The following is a 16,602-nucleotide window of genomic DNA, read 5'->3' as shown; positions in this document are numbered from 1 at the left end:
CAAAAACCAAACGGCCAGCGCCAACTCACTCGGGCATCACTGATGACGGGACAAAGGCACATTTTGAAAATGTCAACGGAGCAATGGCACTGTTAAATTAGCTATTTTTATTTACAAGGCAGACTACACAAACAGTACAGTTACAGGCTGCTCTGCGGGGGAAGCCAGCCTCAATGGCAGTTCTCGATGCGCACGCACACGCGCGCACACACACACACACACACACACACACACAAACACACCATCACATCAAGAGCTCCTGAGATCAAAGGAAAACTAATGACACTTTTGAACACGCTCAAAATCGACACCCACGTATACATACAAAAATAAAAATACACGGACTGACCACCAGACTGGGACATGACAAAGATTCCCCCTCAGAGTATAAGTTGCCTTTTTAGACTCCGTCCATCCACAGTCACTGCTTCCAAGTCAAAGGAGTTCAGTTTGGTTGTACAAGCTGAACAGATCCGACCGAGCTACTTCACCGTCTCGAATGATTTATAGTCGTCAGGAGGAGTTGTCCTCCAACGCAAAAAAGAAAATACAGTAGTATAATGACAAGTTTTAAAACTGTTTCTAATACCATTAGGGCTTTAATCCAACTAATACTCTGCTCAGTAGTTTTGAAATTGTCTGACTAGTTAAGGGGACATTGATGTTCAAATCTAAAAGATTCTCAAATAATTTGCCACACTCATGTAGATTATGAAGTAAATAAGTGCTCTCAGACGTCATATTCACCGTGAAGACGAGGAGCCTACAGTCTGTGTTTTCTGTCTACGAGTTGGGCCGTCGGGAGAGAGCGGTTCGCTTTACAGGCAGGTACAGTAATATATCGTAAACGAGGGCTTATCTGGGGCAGCACGACATTACGGGACACTCCGATAGAAATCCACTGTATAGAACACACAGCCTATGAAGTCCAGTCATGCAGGGTATTGATTCAAGTTCTATACATTACAGTTCTATCTAACAGGTCCAAAACAGGCGACAGCTAATATGGTATCAGCCAGCCAACAGCGACAGGAGAGCAGCTGAACAGTTTGTCTGTCCAGAGGAGAAGAGGTTGTTGATGGCACAGTATATAAAGTCGCGGGTCTATAAGAGTCCATAATAGTGCTGTAGACATTGACTGTTGAGATGTGCTACTTAATGTCCAGTGGTGTTATTTTATCCAGGAAATGCTTGTACAGTATTTTGCTTTGTTGTTGTTTTTTCTATGCTAACGACACGGACAAGGCGACGGTGGTGGAAGATGTGGAGCTCATGTCCGCCGAGGCTCCAGCCTGTAGGAGAGATTCGTCAGCGCCCTCTGGTTGTCAATCACGCCGAGCTTCCTGACGTAACCCCGCACCTCTGCCTGGTTCTTGTTCGGTTGGCATATCTCGGGATCTAAAATGGCGCGGGGGAAGAGAAAAGGAGAATAAGAAAATGGAAAAAAAATTAGAAGGAATGTTTAAAGCCAGTGGAAAGATGTAATGAAGGTGAACCGATAAAAAATGCACCACTCACTGAAAGGTTGGCTTCTGCAATACCTCACTTGCCGAATCGTGTTTGCAATAATACGCTGGGGAAATAAAGAGATGATGATATCAGTCAAGTATGAGTGAGTGACACGAAAAAACTATCAAGATCAGCATCCAATAAAGAACGTATTATTTTTTTATTACTGAGTATCCGTAACTCACCATTTTCTCAAAATTGACCATATTGTCAATAAATGTCTTGTTGCCCTCGTGTGTGAACGTCATGTCTGAAAAGAAACGACGAAAAGTCAATGGCCGCCATGTCCATTCCATGATTCGTTCCCCCTGTAAAAAAAGATGACTGATGTGTTCCCATAAAGACTTGTACATATTCCCAGCGAGTCGCACCTTTGAGAAGCAGCGGCATGAAGGGGATGATTGGCGAGTCCAGTTTGGTAACAGTGAGTCGGTAGGACCGGTGGTTTCTGGAAGGGTCCTGTCACCAAACATATGAACAGAGGCATTACATGATACATAAAGGGTTGGTTCACTCAACGATTAAGAAAGACACTACTTTATTTTCTTAGTTAGCACTAAAGATATCTGGTCATGACAGTTGGTTATTATTTCTCCTTTCATTCGTCCAATGAATCTACACTTAGTTTTCTTCTGTCAATCCAGTACAATGACGGTGAATGGAAAAAAAAGAGTATATCTGTTACTCTGAGCTGGAAGCATTAATCTCAGATCAATGTCTCAAAACCTCTGTGAATATAAATCTGTTTCTTAATGTCCAGATACAACTCAAGGTAAATAACTAATACCTTTTTTGTAACTAAGGCGAATTGATCCGTCAAAGATAAAATCAAATGCCGCTTTCAATTTGTTTCGAAAGAACTTTGAAATGCAACTTACCATCATATTCTCGAACTCAGCATAGAACTTCTTAAACTTGGAGGGGAGTTTCTGCCAACAACATGAACAAGGACTTGAGCAACAAGAGAATACAAAACAGGGTTTGTTGCTGGACATGGATCAGGAGATGTTTACCTCCCACGTCTGGCTCAGTCGGCTGACAGCAGGGTTGCTCATCCCCATGATAATGGCAAAGAACGAATTCAGGTTCTTGAATTCTCGACAGCTGCAGACAAACGAACACACGAGCAAGAAGTGGATCGGAATGCGACTAAAATCGACCTTGTCTTCTTACCGTAAAGCGAGGAACGGCGTGCGCGTGAAGCACGTGTGCGGCCACCGGCAGGTCCTACTCACTGTGCAGCGATCTTGATGAACTTCTTGAGGAGCTGGACTCTCTTGCTGAGCTGTCCGCAGAGGCACACTTCAGTGACGACCCACAGTTGAACCTGGTTGAATCTCCTCAGGAACAAGTCCAGATTCGCCGTGGTCCTCCTGAAGCTCTGCCGGCCAAACGTGTGGTAGAGCAGCTCGTGCTGAGGAGAGGAGGGAGGAGGCTTTAGGAGAGGCAGGTTTAGAGTTAATCCAGCGGACAGGTCCTGATCCCTGCACCTATCGCGAGCCAGGCGAAGGACTATGGAAGTCGGCTTCGGGTGAAAGGCCCGACGCTGTTATCTGACGATGACACTGCACTCGTAACGGATCCTAAGTCTTGCCACCACTGCCCCGAGGTTGTGTTTAGTGTGTCTGCGCAGGTGTGATACCTCGTGTACACAGCTGAAGAGCTCCCAGTCAAACATGGTCATCTGGTAGGCCAGGTCCTTGGAGCTCATCAGCTCAAAGGTTGACATGGAGCCTGCAGAGGGGCCCTCCTGGTCTGGAAGAGGAGTCTGAGACGCACAAATCACAAATACACACAGCACATACAAAATATATTTAAAAAACACTCATCAGGACATATTCACATTTGTAATTTTGGCCAAATATGCATTCAAAATCCATTACAATACTAACAGTGTACAATACTGTGATTCTCCGGTCAATCTATGAATTCCATTGTCAACTACAGAGCAGTTATCACAGTCCCTACTCTTGGCCGCTTGTTTCGGATTCGTAGGTTTTATTTGTCGGGTACGTTAGAAGGTATTTGTCACTGTATGTGTATATACATAACAGTTGCTCAAAAGCCCCATTAGTCTTAACAATGTGAACCACTTGAATGAAGACATATTCGAGGTAAACAGGGGACAGGTTCATCCCTCACCAGGCTGCTGAGCTGGTCTCGGGGACAGGAAAATAATCTCCCGTTGATGCTCGAAGTCGAAAACACTGACACGTCGTTTGGTTTCAACATTTGTTTCTCTGTGAAACAAAGGGGAAAATAGTTGAGCTGAAAGACACCGGAAACAATATGCATCATCGCATTTTGTAGGGAAAAATTCATCTACAAGAAGCCACTGAAATGACTGATGTCTGTGGGTGACTTTGCAGTCTCACCACCAGCGGAGCTGATGTGGACCAACAGCAACTCGTCCGTGGTGCCAAGTTTATCAGCCACGGCGCCGATCACTTCTCTTCCTGTTGCTGCCACAGCAACCCGGATGGTTGTGTACGTGTGATCACTGCAGTAGACCTTCAATAGGACTATAGACACACACACACACACACACACACACACACACACACACACACACACACACACACACACACACACACACACACACTTACTTAATCACGGATGACATTTATGAATCCAAATATGGGAGCCTATGACTTGCAGTCCAAGCTGCTCGCCCACTGTTTACACCAAAACTGTTACGCCCCTGCAACTCCGTGCACCATAAGAGCATTGGCATATTTTGCTTCTGCACGCACACATTAATGGCAGGAACATAACATCTTTTTCAGGACCCCTGGTGAATTTGAACTTTTACATTATTACTTAGCAACGTGCCCATTGGAATTTGTTGTACGCGTATGAATTTGTTTCTGGTGTGACGGTGCCTCTGCGGGGAAGGTCGGGGGATTACCATAACATTAGAATTCATCTCCTCAGGAGCTTAAATATCCTCATAAAAATTTCATGGCAATCTGGCAAATATTTATGTTGGGAAGCTGAGCTTGCCAAAAGCGCAGCAAAACAAGGTTATCTAACAGACACAGACAAACAAACACACGTACTGTCATCATGATTCCTAATGGGTTGCTTCTTCTGCAGCCTTTCCTCTCCGTTGCTGAATTGTCGTATAAGGGATTTCTGTTCAAATCACGAGGCAACATTTCAGTATCCACATCACTGTGAGGCAACATTTTAATACATTTAAAAAAAAATAAACAGTAGTCTGGACATACCTTTTTTGATGATTTGGATTCTTCTGAACTACAACGTGAGAAAAAGAAAAAGTGCAGAAAATTACTCAATACATAAATGTGACTAGGGTCGGGTCAAAAAAACAATAGTAGAAAAGTTTAATGTTGAACGTAGAAGCGGAGGAAACCAACTGGAATGTGGCGATTTTCTCCACGTCAGGAACCAAGTCCTTCAGAGCTCTCAGCATCCGGGAATCATTCGTTATACTCCCGTACAGCTCCTGTGGAGCGACAGAAGCACGTTCAATCCCCTGCAGAAGATCTGTACAGGGTGCGTGCTGTCATTTGACGGCGTGCTCGCGTTTTACCTCCAGGAAGGAGATCGCGGCAGGATCCTCCTGCAGCATGTACGTGTGCGTGTTGGCCCAGCGCAGGGCTAGAATGACGGCCTTCCTCTTGCTGTTGAGCGCATACTCCAGCCTCTCCTGCTCGGAGCCAGGCGGAGATGCCGCGTGGTAGGTGCACGCCAGGTTAAAGATGAACACAAATACATAGACATCGTCACAGCTCCAGTTCTAATAACATCTGAATTAGCAGCTTATCAGACTCACTTGATCCTGGAAAGCAACATGACCAGACATAAATGCTTGAGTGGAAATACAACTGATACTTATGGAGAATTTACTCATGACTGTAATCTATCGGTGCACTGTTTACTGTTCACTATGTGTGATCATCGGCGCTGAGCACTGAGCTCTACAGTGACTCAGGCGACAAGAAAAGACCTTCTCGTCTGGGATTACAACTTGTTACGGTGGTGTGAAGAGGTGAGCGGTTCATTAGTGCTGGATGGTCAACTGCTGCTTCAGCGCCTCCCAGAAGCAGAACTGCAGAAGTTGCACAGTCCAATCTTCTGTCAGTAGTATTTGTCAACATAACAAGCTGGCTACAGGCTACTGGTGTAAATTTGCATGTGCCCCCGATAAGTAGGTATCGCAGACAATATGAATGGCCACCACCACAGGAGCTTTTCCCAAGAATGAGGAACCTTTGCAGGAACTCACTGTATTTCCACCACCACAGGGTTCAGGGTCTAAATCAAGATCCGGGGAGATCTTTGACCCCCAGATAGTCTCTGCTCAGTAGGTGGTACTTTTCAGAATTTCCCGGACCTCTGGGGTGGAGCTTGCCATACTGAGCATGCCTGATTGGTCGAATACTCCAGTGTCTCATCTCTGCAGGTCAATCTACGCAATCGTTTCTGCACAATAAGTGGAGCATTTTGTGTTTCGAATAAACTTCGTTGTCAGTGATGTTCTCTTTTCTGATCAACATGTTCCGGTTGCAGTAGTGTTGCTCCATTTAAATAACATCATCGTAGTTGAGTAGTCTTCTGCATTACTGCCGCCTGGTGGACTGGAGTGGAACAGCTGGTTGTAGCAGTCACGTGTTCATGTGTCAGCAGCCTAACTTGCCTCATCTCCCCTTGAGAACATGTGGTGGAAACGCAGGCGAACAACGGTCTGCGGGAAACTTTTGGTTCATTGAAAAAATGTCACTGGATTTAAAGTTTTGCCCAGGGCAGAAAGAGCCAGAGAGAGTAAAGGCAGAAAGGATATTGTGCCATGAGTAGAGGGCAGAGCTGGCTGTTGGGCATGAAGACACACTGCATGAGGAGAAAGTCATCCACTGCTGGGTCTGACGCATGAGAAGAAAAACAGAGCGGGCAGGAGGGAAGAGAGTCAGAGGGGAAATGAAGTGCAAGAGAATCAGGAGGCTAAGAAAGATTGTGAAAGTGCCATTCATCATTATCATAGCGTGCCTGCACTATCTCTGGAACGTTAAATAGCAACAGGGATGGAGTTCAGAACATTTTGGAACGTGAATTCAAAACTTAAGGTAAAAAAGGAAACATTTCATTAGTTAAATCAATGGTCCATAACGTAGAACAAAGTATCACAGTGAATAATCTAGACTCAAAAGAGAAGTGATTACTTTTTTAATAACAACATACTATTACCTGCAGTATATGGCACAAGATAATCTTAATAATCTTTCTAAATTCAATCCATCCCATGTCCACAGGCTACCTGGGTCATTGTGATGTATGTCCATCCTCATGTTCTCCAGGAAGTGCTCTAGAATCTTCTCTGGCGTTCCTGATATCACGGTGTACCTTCAGAAGGTGATGGGAGAAAAAGTGTTTCATAAATACTTTTAAGAGAATGAGAGACTAGCATACACAGTTGCTTTTTTTTTTTACCACTTCCATATATGTCGGTATGTACATTTGTTGGTGCTATATGCAGACATGTTGTGTCCAAACACACACATACTTGATGCTTCCCAGGGTCGAGGATCGAGGACTCTTTTCTAACACCAGCACGGCTTGTTCATGTTCTTTCAAACGCACTGTGTTGGCTTCCACATCCTGCAGAAAAAAAGCCCACAACTCAGACTCACTGCACGTCAAATATGAAGGTAAGATGTACAAAATGTAATGCATCACGAGCCACAGGAGGGAGACAAACATCTCTATTAAACAGCGGTACATACCAGATACATAGTGCAGTATAATGCTTTGGATAATGAAGAGATCTATACATTTTTCTTTCCTTTCAAAGGTGTACAGTGGCTCACGTCTAACATTTGACTCTTCAGTTAAGAAATGTTGGTTTCTCAATGAATTTGTAACAAGTTTGGGACGAGGGGAGTAGTTTGATGCCTGTGTGTGACAACACTTGTATCCCATCAAGCTCGAGATAAATGTCCAGCCCGTCAGCCTACCCTGAGTATCCTGTTGAAATCTTCCTTGTCCACACGGAGGAAGTGGCAGTTGTCCTCTCTCAGGACAATGGAGGCAGCACGAGGTGAATCTGTGACAAGCGCCAACTTCCCAAAGTCGTCGCCCTCATGGAGCGTGCACACCACGCCCTGGGGCAAACAAATTTGCACACACATGCATAATTGTACACATGGACACACACAAACACACGCACATTTCAAGGTACAAACAAGCAAATAGACTAAATTTATTTTGATCACTGAACATGACCATGTACAGTGTATCAGCCTGTGTAGTGGTTGTGCGATTATACATTTGTGTACGCGCACAATCTCCAAGGCCATTTAATCATAGTGATGAGTCACGGTGAGCTGAGCAGTTTTGCCAGACTCCACTGCTGGTGGTTCCCAGCCTCTCGGGGGAAACACCAGCATCCTGCTGCCGCTCGCCTCCATCCAGACATGATGAGCTGCACATTTTGATTAAGTACATGTGAGCGAAATGTCGTCAAATGAAGCAGAAAACTGCAACAATGCTCATGTGGCAAATAAAAAAGAAAACATGAGCATGTAGGTGGATGAATCCATTCATGCACATGCACACAGAAACACACACCTTGCCATAGATAACCACATTGACAGAGCCCTTCTGGATGATGTACCATGATGTGCCCTCCTCTCCTTGGTTGAACACTGAAGGATAAGGAGGAAAAACACATTAATAGCAAACACCCTCATTCATCCTGAGACACCAGAGGTTTAAACTGTGAGGCGTGGCCTCCCCAGGGGAGGAGGGACAGATTTTAAACAGACAGACATGATGCACATATTTTTAGATTCAGTGCGACCAACGGTTCCTTGAGGATATCATTAACTCCAATGTCCATCAAAAATGAATGTCTATTATTACACAATACATAAATAAAGAATAAAGATGCTAATTTTTCCAGGATTTGCCTGAGAAGGGGAAAAAAAGTTTTTGTACTGTATAAGAGTAAATACAGGAAATACTAATAAGCTTATTCAGCATACTTTGGTGCCAAAATTGACACATCTTGGGAGTGTTTAATCGGTGTGTGGGTGTTCTTTATGCTTGGTAAAATGTTTTTGCTTTTAAGCCTACGCACCCGAGGCAATAAATACAGGCAAAAAATAGCCCACGGCTAACTACAGTCACTCACTCCATGGCAACATCATATTTTTGCTTACATCTTAAAGCACGAGTATGCATCAAAGTAAGACACAAAAAATTTGAATAGAACTTTAAAAATCCATTTGTTGCCATATCAATATGTTTTCAGCAGTACTAAGAAATGCCCAGAATGTCCCATCGGCTTGGTTCTTGGTTCCTGGAACTGTGGCACTTCTCCATTCATTCACATACAGATATTTAACTTGAAAACCAAGGAATACAGTAGATGGTGCATTTACTATATGGTGTCAAATCATAACAGAAGCTATCTCAGTGCGCCGTCAAAATATTGAATGACAAACTGGATATAGACAAAGGAAAAAAGATTTCTAGGACAAAGTGTAAACTCACACACGGTTCCAGCTTTTGCATGTGACTCGAAAATCACGACGCTTGCCAGTTCCCTCTTCACCTGCGAACCAGAATACACAGTTTCAAAAGTAATGTCTTACTGGATTTAGCTATAATGCACCAGTGTGTGTGAGGGCTAATACACACAGGTCAGATTTTGAAGGATTCAGTGACGTGGGAGTCCTTACAGTCCAAAATATTTATTTTTGTTTACAGTGCATGAAAAAGCGCAGACAACAATTTGTTGCATAATTTTAGCAAATTACATTATTCTCCAATGAAAGGACTATGTTTTGTTGTATGCAAGTTTAGTTTGCTGTAATTTATGTAATAATTAATATAATGATAATGTATGTGTTCAGAGGGATAATAGATGTCATTGAGAAAAAAAACAACTTATTATTAAAAACTTGATTCATGCCATTTGGTTATGAATCCCTTGGGATGCGCTTTGTGTCATTTGTAATGTTATAATAAAGTGACTGCATCCAGTAGCTGAACATGTCATATTTATTCTGGACTGGAGCTGTGACAGACTTGGGATCTCCTCAACGGGGTGAACGATGGCCAACACTGTAATAAATATTACATGTTCAGCTGTGTGTAAAACTGTGTCCCATTACAAGAGGAAGTAAGAGGATTGCTGACAGTGACACCAACTCCTCCCTCTACTAGTAAAGACAAAAACCTGTACTGTCCCTTTAAAGGAGAAGTGGACCCTCTGACTCACAGTGTTGGAGAGGTGAGCTAAGGCCTTGATGTGAAGCAGCTCATCATAGATGATCTCGAGGTCATCTCCTGTCCTCTGACCAGGCCTACACACACACACACACACACACACACACACACACACACACACACACACACACACACACACACACACACACACACACACACACACACACACACACACACACACACACACACACACACACACACACACACACACACACACACACACACACACACAGTGCAGTTGTTACAGAATATTTGGTTGTATTATTTCAAATTATGACACTGTATGTCACATAATGGTTTTGGATCACATTTGGTTTAATACGCAAACTGTCCAGCAATGTTGAAATACAAAACATATTGCAGTAGAGCAGTAAATGATGTTTGTGAAAAGGGCAGGAAGGGGGAATGAGGAAATGAGCTTTCTCGATTTACGTGAACGTATTCTACACAGTGAATGGTAATGTGTATTGTAAGTGTTGCCAGTGTGATGTAAGGAATGCATTATTATTATTGGCTGACTGACGATTTCCTGAGGATCATCCGCAGCAGGGAATCAGGGCCAATCTGAGCGAGGAAGAGGATGGTCTCCGGCAGCTCTTCCTCACTCTCCCTTTTCTCCTCCTCACTAGGCAATGGAGTGTCCTCCTCCTCATCATCAAGGAAACGGTAGAACAGGTACTTGTCCTGGAAACCCAGCTCCTGGTCCACTTAAGAGCAGATAAGCGCAAACACACACACAAACACATCAAAAGACACATTGACACCTTTAAACATAGTTGTTTTTTGGTTTGTTTGTTTTTCATCTCTAAAAATAATTTCAGACATCGTCTTTGAAGTGTATGAATCTGAGATCAAGACTGAATCTATATTTTATACTCATGCTTTAAAACCTCTAATTAATTTCCACTGACGCTGACTGTGATTGATGTTCAGATTCAAAACCCACCCTCCAACACAGTTTCCAGAATGTATCTTCCATTTCATAATCTGTTTCCACACAAAATTCAAATGTATGGAATGAACAGTGTGTAAATGAATAATCAGAGGTTTGGGAAGTGTCAGCACTATGTCACAACAAGATGTGATGTAAATAACTGAACTTGACAGCTGATGAGAAAATTATAAAGACAGCTAAGGTTTGAGTTACCGTGGTTCAGTACCCCTTCTTCCAGCAGCGCCTGCCACATCCCAACAGCATGGGACCGCGTGAGCACACATGCACTCTGCAGCACCAGCCAATCAACCAGCTCTGTGCCCACACAGCACTGTCTGCAACACACACACAGGAACACAACCAAAAAAATGTTACCAAAACCTGATGCTACACGTTCATCATTTTGTAATTGTAGACAATCAAACTCCTACCTGTACGTCTTGAGGTGGTACTTCCTGTCTCGAATCATGTGCGGGGCTCTGGACAGGATGGCGTTGCGGAGAACCTTCCCTGTTCTCTGCAGTTTCTCTGAGGGAATCTATCAAACACCAGGGAGGCATGTTGAGCTGATGTCAATCGTGACACAAGAGACAACAATCCCAAGACGTTTTTCTTACTCCATGCTGCAACATTTATGCGGACAAAATGAAGAGTAACACCAGTCCTGAACCATCATCCTGTTGATGATGTGTGTGTGAATGAGTGCAATGGAGATTCTAGTTAAACCTGGTAACATACAGTACAACACTCAGAACAGCGGGACAGACAGGCAAACTCATCCTGTGCATCACACGTGCGTCTCAGAAAATGCCAGATGTGTACACACACGCACGCACGCATCCACGCACAAATGCTATTGAAAACAACAAAGGAAGACATGCTAATTGGGCAGATGGGATCTTTCTTCTTTGTGCATGCATTAGTTAGCATTAGCATAACTACAGAGAATCACAGTTGTGAGTCATCACTTGTCTCTTCACAGAACGCACGCACACACGTACGCACACAAAAATCCATTCTGGCATGCTGATTGATTCACAAACATGAAAGTATGCAGCAGCGCTCGATTTTACACAACATTCTGGTTATTAATGATTTTTACAACATACATATTGTTGTTACTTTAAAAAACAAAAAGCAACAACAACAAATGATTTCAGATATTAGATACAGCACACATTAAAATCTCTCGTCTCCTGGCCAGCTTTGTGATTTTTAAAAAAAATTCAAGACAGCCCCTTTGTGGCCAAAGTGTAAGATAGAGGGAGTGTTTACCTTGTTGTGAGCTTTGTTTGCTGAGTCAGAGTTAAGGTTGTCTTTGTCCGTGAGTCCTGGGGAGGGAAAACTGACCATCAGCATGGTGGATTTGAAGATTTCTACAGGATGCAGGTACTATTAATTATGTAGCTTATTTGCTCGATGCTAAAATATGGATACTGCACAAGGTGTCCTGAAAACAAGCATAGCATACCACACTTCACTTTTACATCTTCTGTCTTTATTTTATTCAAGTGGGTTTGTGTGTGTGTGTGTGTGTGTGTGTGTGTGCGTGCGTGCGTGCGTGCGTGCGTGCTCACTGTCGTTATTGGATCCACTCTCCATTGCTCCATAAGGAGGTGCCAACAGTCCAGCCAGACTCTGACGATGCTTCTACAGAACAAAAACATATAAGCACATTCGGCCAGCATCAGCTTTGAAAACACCTCAACTATAATGAGGCATCATTTCTACAACATCATCGTCTATTAAACTTAATTCATTACATTTCAACACACGCACACACACACACGCACACACACACACACACACACTGCAAGTGCCCCTCAAAACAAAGCCCTTTGTAAAACCAAGATCATTTACATGCAGAACAATCGACAGCACACACACACACACACACACACACACACACACACACACACACACACACACACACACACACACACACACACACACACACACACACACACACACACACACACACACACACACACACACACACACACACACACACACACACACACACACACACACACACACACACACACACACACACACCATTATTCAGACCCGAGGTTAATGAGGCCAGCCAAAGCTGCAAAATTTTGCACGGATGCTGTTTTTACAAATGTTATAAACAATAAAGCGTGTCTTCATTTCCACGGCAGAGAAACCAAAATACACTCAGCAGGCAATTTTGAGCTTGAATGTAACAGTGCTCTTCTGCAAGAGGTCACTGCCACACAACCCATGCCATGAACTCAACTCTGACACACACACACACACACACACACACACACACACACACACACACACACACACAGTGAGTATCCGTGCAACCGTTCTCCCTGACACAAACCTAACCTTTGTATGCAACTGAGAAGACAATGAAATAGTATGACTGGATCTCGACTACTAAAGACATTGTAAAACAATCTCTCAGAGTTTCCATTTCAGTTGGTGAAAAAGAAAATACTGTATATAGTATGGAGTGACAAGGAAAGATCGTCTTGCCCTCATTCACACTACAGCCCACAAAGATGTACAGCCGACACTCACCTGAGGTAACACACTCAGCTGCCTAATGCCGGAGGGATTGAAACCCCAGAGAGCTGCCCTCTGCTCCTTTACAACTCACACACTTGCCACGGGACGGCATCCTGCTCCGAACAAGCTACTCCCTCCTTTTCTCTCTCGCTCTCTTCCTCTCACACAGTCGCCTCAGTGTCTTTCTCTGTCTCCCACTCTCCCTCTCTCACTGTGTCCGAGCCAAGAACCGAACCACTTTCCCCCTCGCAGGTTGCCACGGTGATCTCCAGTCCCTGTACGACTGAGCCGCTCTAGTGGAGGGAGAGAAAATAAGAAGGAGGCAGAAACGGAGAAAAGGCAACCGGTGGGGGGGGGGGGGGGGGGGGGGGGGGGGGGGGGGGGGGGGGGGGGAATGAAAGAAGTTGTGAGGGCGAGGGTGAAGAGGGAGGGCGCGAGGAGAGGAAGGAGGCTGGCAAAAAGACACAACACGGCCAACAGAGGTGAGAGGAAGTGGGCGAGAGAAAAGAAGAGCTGGTGAGAGGGGAAATAATGAAAGAGAAAGAAAGTGGGAAAGCCTTACAACAATACCCTGTCATCGTCCTAAGCTGTGCGACCATCGGCTGATCATTACACTTCATATTTGCAAATGTCTGTGAGAAACAACGAGCTGTTTACCGCCTGTTTATTCATCCCTCTTTCACTTGGTGTTAGAATCACGGAGCAGCGCTTTTTTCTTTCATCCTTTCATCAAACACATGGCTGCATTCATCCCGTCGCTTTATAGCCCTCACCACACACACACACACACACACACACACACACATGAAAAACACATCCTTTTACTATGAGCAGAATGGTGTATTGAAAAGAGACAACCCTGGGCAGTGTTTTCTGCTTTTTGTCTACTGTCCTGAAATAAACAGTACAGAGGGAGACTGAGTGCACTTAGCGGACAAACAAAACACCACAAGCACCACAAACGCTTTCATAACCAATTATTGTCCCATCTTGCTTTTCAATTTTCATGTGACATAAGAGATCCCCCCCATCAACTCAAGCATCTAATCAATAATAGTAATAATAATAATGATACTGGGGAGGTCATTATTTTGTTTTACACATATTGCACCAATGAATAGATGAATGTGTTTTGTCGTGACACTGAGAGCAGAAACGCTGTCAGAGCAGAGGGTCTGTAAAAGGAAAGACCATAATCATTTGAATGTGTTAATAAACACAAAAATACAATTCATTTATATGCCACTGTCATGATCAACAACAGCGGTGAACTCCTGTATAACACATGGAAACACAACCTTTATCATGTGCAAAATGCTGCATGACACAATCATTATTTGTGACACAGAATAACTGAGGAGTTATCAGTCTACTCATCAGTAGACTAAAGCTCATCAGCAGTAACTAAAGCCACATACACAATTAGACCCATCCGACTGCGCTGAAGTCAATGATGTGCTTGTTAATAAAAGTATTTGATGAGGACTTTGTGGAGCCTGACCTCTGAACTCAAGATAAAGGATGAAAGGCATGTGCAGGGTTAACCCTAACCATACAGTTAGAAATAAATTGCCCTATAGGAGTTACTGTACATTATATCATTTTATTAGGTATTGAAAGCAATAATGGGTAAGTGAAAAAGACTACGGACAAAAAACTAAATGAGTTTAGAATATCTCAGAAAATAAAACCTTGCGGATTTGACGATGTCAAAACAACAGATTGCCTAAATAATGGGCCGACGGGACGTGAGGCCGACACTTGCAGTCTTTGGGTGTTGAACGTGGAGCCACAGTAAACTGACCCGCTGCTCTGCCAGGACTTCCTCTCCAAGTGAGACCCCGTGAATGGAGATTGTAACCTCAACAAGGAGGCCCACAGAGAGGAAACCACCACAGTGCCACCTGCCAAAGACGATGCCAGTGTCCTGGCCAAAGATGTGTTCCTGAGTACTTTTCTTATTCACCTGCAGCATTGTGTGACGTAGTATCTGTTTTCAATATCTGATCTGCTGACTGCGAATTCTGAGGATGAGTCATCTAAGCCATTGAATACTATACTATTATTTTCTTTAATTTGATTTGTGTTGACCTGCCGGTGTGTTGTCCATGATTTAAGATATATCTGTAATATAACAACATTAGCTTGGAATATTATTATTCTTACCCACTACAATGCCTCCAGTTTTTGACCCTTTCATGTTTGAGCACAAAAGGCGAGGTGAATGCTGCAGCATCTGTCTCCACTGATTTAGCATTTTCACTTGATTAACATCTACTTCAAGTTAATAGCACCAATTCCCTGCTGTTTACAAAAAAATGGAAATTTGTTTCTTGAGCAGTGAGTGGGCATCAGTCATGTCACGTCCTCTTGAAAACACATTTTGTTGATGAGTGTGTTGCTATTCTTGAAGAATTAAGATCCTTTTGACCTGCCATAGCAGTAAAATGAAAGATGTTGTCATTGATGTTAACAACCGGAATGGAAATGTTAATGCTATGAATTGCAACTGTGCCTTTCCTGCAGTGACCTCATAAAATATATGTCATTAGAAAGAAATGTATATATTCTGCATGCTTAAATTATGTATTTTTTCAAATTGATTAAAGTAAGATCACGTTAGGATCCTGTGTAACTGCTAATCATTCCAACACTATAATAACGCTGATAACATTACAGAGGTACCTGAACCCAAGATGGAACCTGGGTAAGGAACCGCTGCACTGTAAATGCTGCTATAAAAATCCAGTGCTACAAACACACGTACACGCACAGACACACACAGACACACACACGTAATGCATATACATCCCCACCTCTCTCTGTACCTTACATAACTTATTGTTAAGTGTCTGAACCCGAGGTGTGTCCAATAGGGGGAACAAAAAGAACTGATATGGTGGACAGCCCTCTTGTGGTTAAAAGCAGAATTACAACAAACTGTGTATTTGTCTTAAAATTGCCGTCTTGATTTGGACACCCTTTCCCAGACAGACTTAATGTTGAATCCTCGAGTTCCAGACTGTTTTTAGCACCTCCTCTGTGTGCCTCACCTCCCACAGGCTCTTGAACTCCCTCTGCTCGATGCGGAGCAGCTCACTGGTCTCTCTGCTGACAATGGTAGCGTGGCGTGGTGTGTTGTCCAGGATCGACTCCCCGAATGCCGTCCCAATCCCCAGAGTACAAATGGTGACTGCATCCTGTGCACAAACACAACATATTTGTTAAGACCATTGCTGTCATGGAGGAGTTACAGTCAGTTACAATGTTTTAGAGCGGTACAGTGAAAACCCTACGCGCTGAGACTGTACAGCAGTAATTACCAGCAATAAGTCTAATGGTTTTCTTTCTGATCGTGGACA

The 16,602-nt window shown here is 43.6% G+C and overlaps 1 protein-coding gene across 5 annotated transcripts in view; it reads right to left on the bottom strand.

The window, feature by feature from the left end:
• Window positions 1–87: 87 nt before the first annotated feature.
• LOC118311753 (rap guanine nucleotide exchange factor 4) overlaps window positions 88–16,602 on the bottom strand; it is a 28,425-nt gene continuing 11,910 nt past the window's right edge. For 3 of the 5 annotated variants that reach the window (XM_035635865.2, XM_035635864.2, XM_047332196.1), the window contains 27 exons: window positions 16,294–16,440; window positions 12,274–12,346; window positions 11,972–12,027; window positions 11,128–11,234; window positions 10,910–11,031; window positions 10,286–10,469; window positions 9,755–9,839; window positions 9,025–9,085; window positions 8,098–8,174; window positions 7,485–7,631; window positions 7,034–7,128; window positions 6,788–6,873; window positions 6,317–6,395; window positions 5,066–5,216; window positions 4,890–4,978; window positions 4,740–4,767; window positions 4,569–4,644; window positions 3,885–4,031; window positions 3,652–3,749; window positions 3,152–3,277; window positions 2,745–2,923; window positions 2,523–2,613; window positions 2,388–2,438; window positions 1,881–1,968; window positions 1,695–1,759; window positions 1,519–1,573; window positions 88–1,398 (listed from right to left, as the gene is read on the bottom strand). In XM_035635865.2, the coding sequence (XP_035491758.2) occupies window positions 1,271–1,398; window positions 1,519–1,573; window positions 1,695–1,759; window positions 1,881–1,968; window positions 2,388–2,438; window positions 2,523–2,613; window positions 2,745–2,923; window positions 3,152–3,277; window positions 3,652–3,749; window positions 3,885–4,031; window positions 4,569–4,644; window positions 4,740–4,767; window positions 4,890–4,978; window positions 5,066–5,216; window positions 6,317–6,395; window positions 6,788–6,873; window positions 7,034–7,128; window positions 7,485–7,631; window positions 8,098–8,174; window positions 9,025–9,085; window positions 9,755–9,839; window positions 10,286–10,469; window positions 10,910–11,031; window positions 11,128–11,234; window positions 11,972–12,027; window positions 12,274–12,346; window positions 16,294–16,440 (2,691 nt within the window). In that variant the 3' untranslated portion in view covers window positions 88–1,270. Of the gene's footprint in view, window positions 1,399–1,518; window positions 1,574–1,694; window positions 1,760–1,880; window positions 1,969–2,387; window positions 2,439–2,522; window positions 2,614–2,744; window positions 2,924–3,151; window positions 3,278–3,651; window positions 3,750–3,884; window positions 4,032–4,568; window positions 4,645–4,739; window positions 4,768–4,889; window positions 4,979–5,065; window positions 5,217–6,316; window positions 6,396–6,787; window positions 6,874–7,033; window positions 7,129–7,484; window positions 7,632–8,097; window positions 8,175–9,024; window positions 9,086–9,754; window positions 9,840–10,285; window positions 10,470–10,909; window positions 11,032–11,127; window positions 11,235–11,971; window positions 12,028–12,273; window positions 12,347–13,252; window positions 13,391–16,293; window positions 16,441–16,602 lie in introns of those variants that run through there. The other 2 variants (XM_035635866.2, XR_004794064.2) reach the window with 2 other exon arrangements.

Source organism: Scophthalmus maximus, chromosome 5 (assembly GCF_022379125.1).
Source record: "Scophthalmus maximus strain ysfricsl-2021 chromosome 5, ASM2237912v1, whole genome shotgun sequence".
NCBI lineage: Eukaryota > Metazoa > Chordata > Actinopteri > Pleuronectiformes > Scophthalmidae > Scophthalmus > Scophthalmus maximus.
The sequence above is the reverse complement of the archived record's forward strand: the minus strand, read 5'-3'. Positions and strand labels throughout refer to the sequence as shown.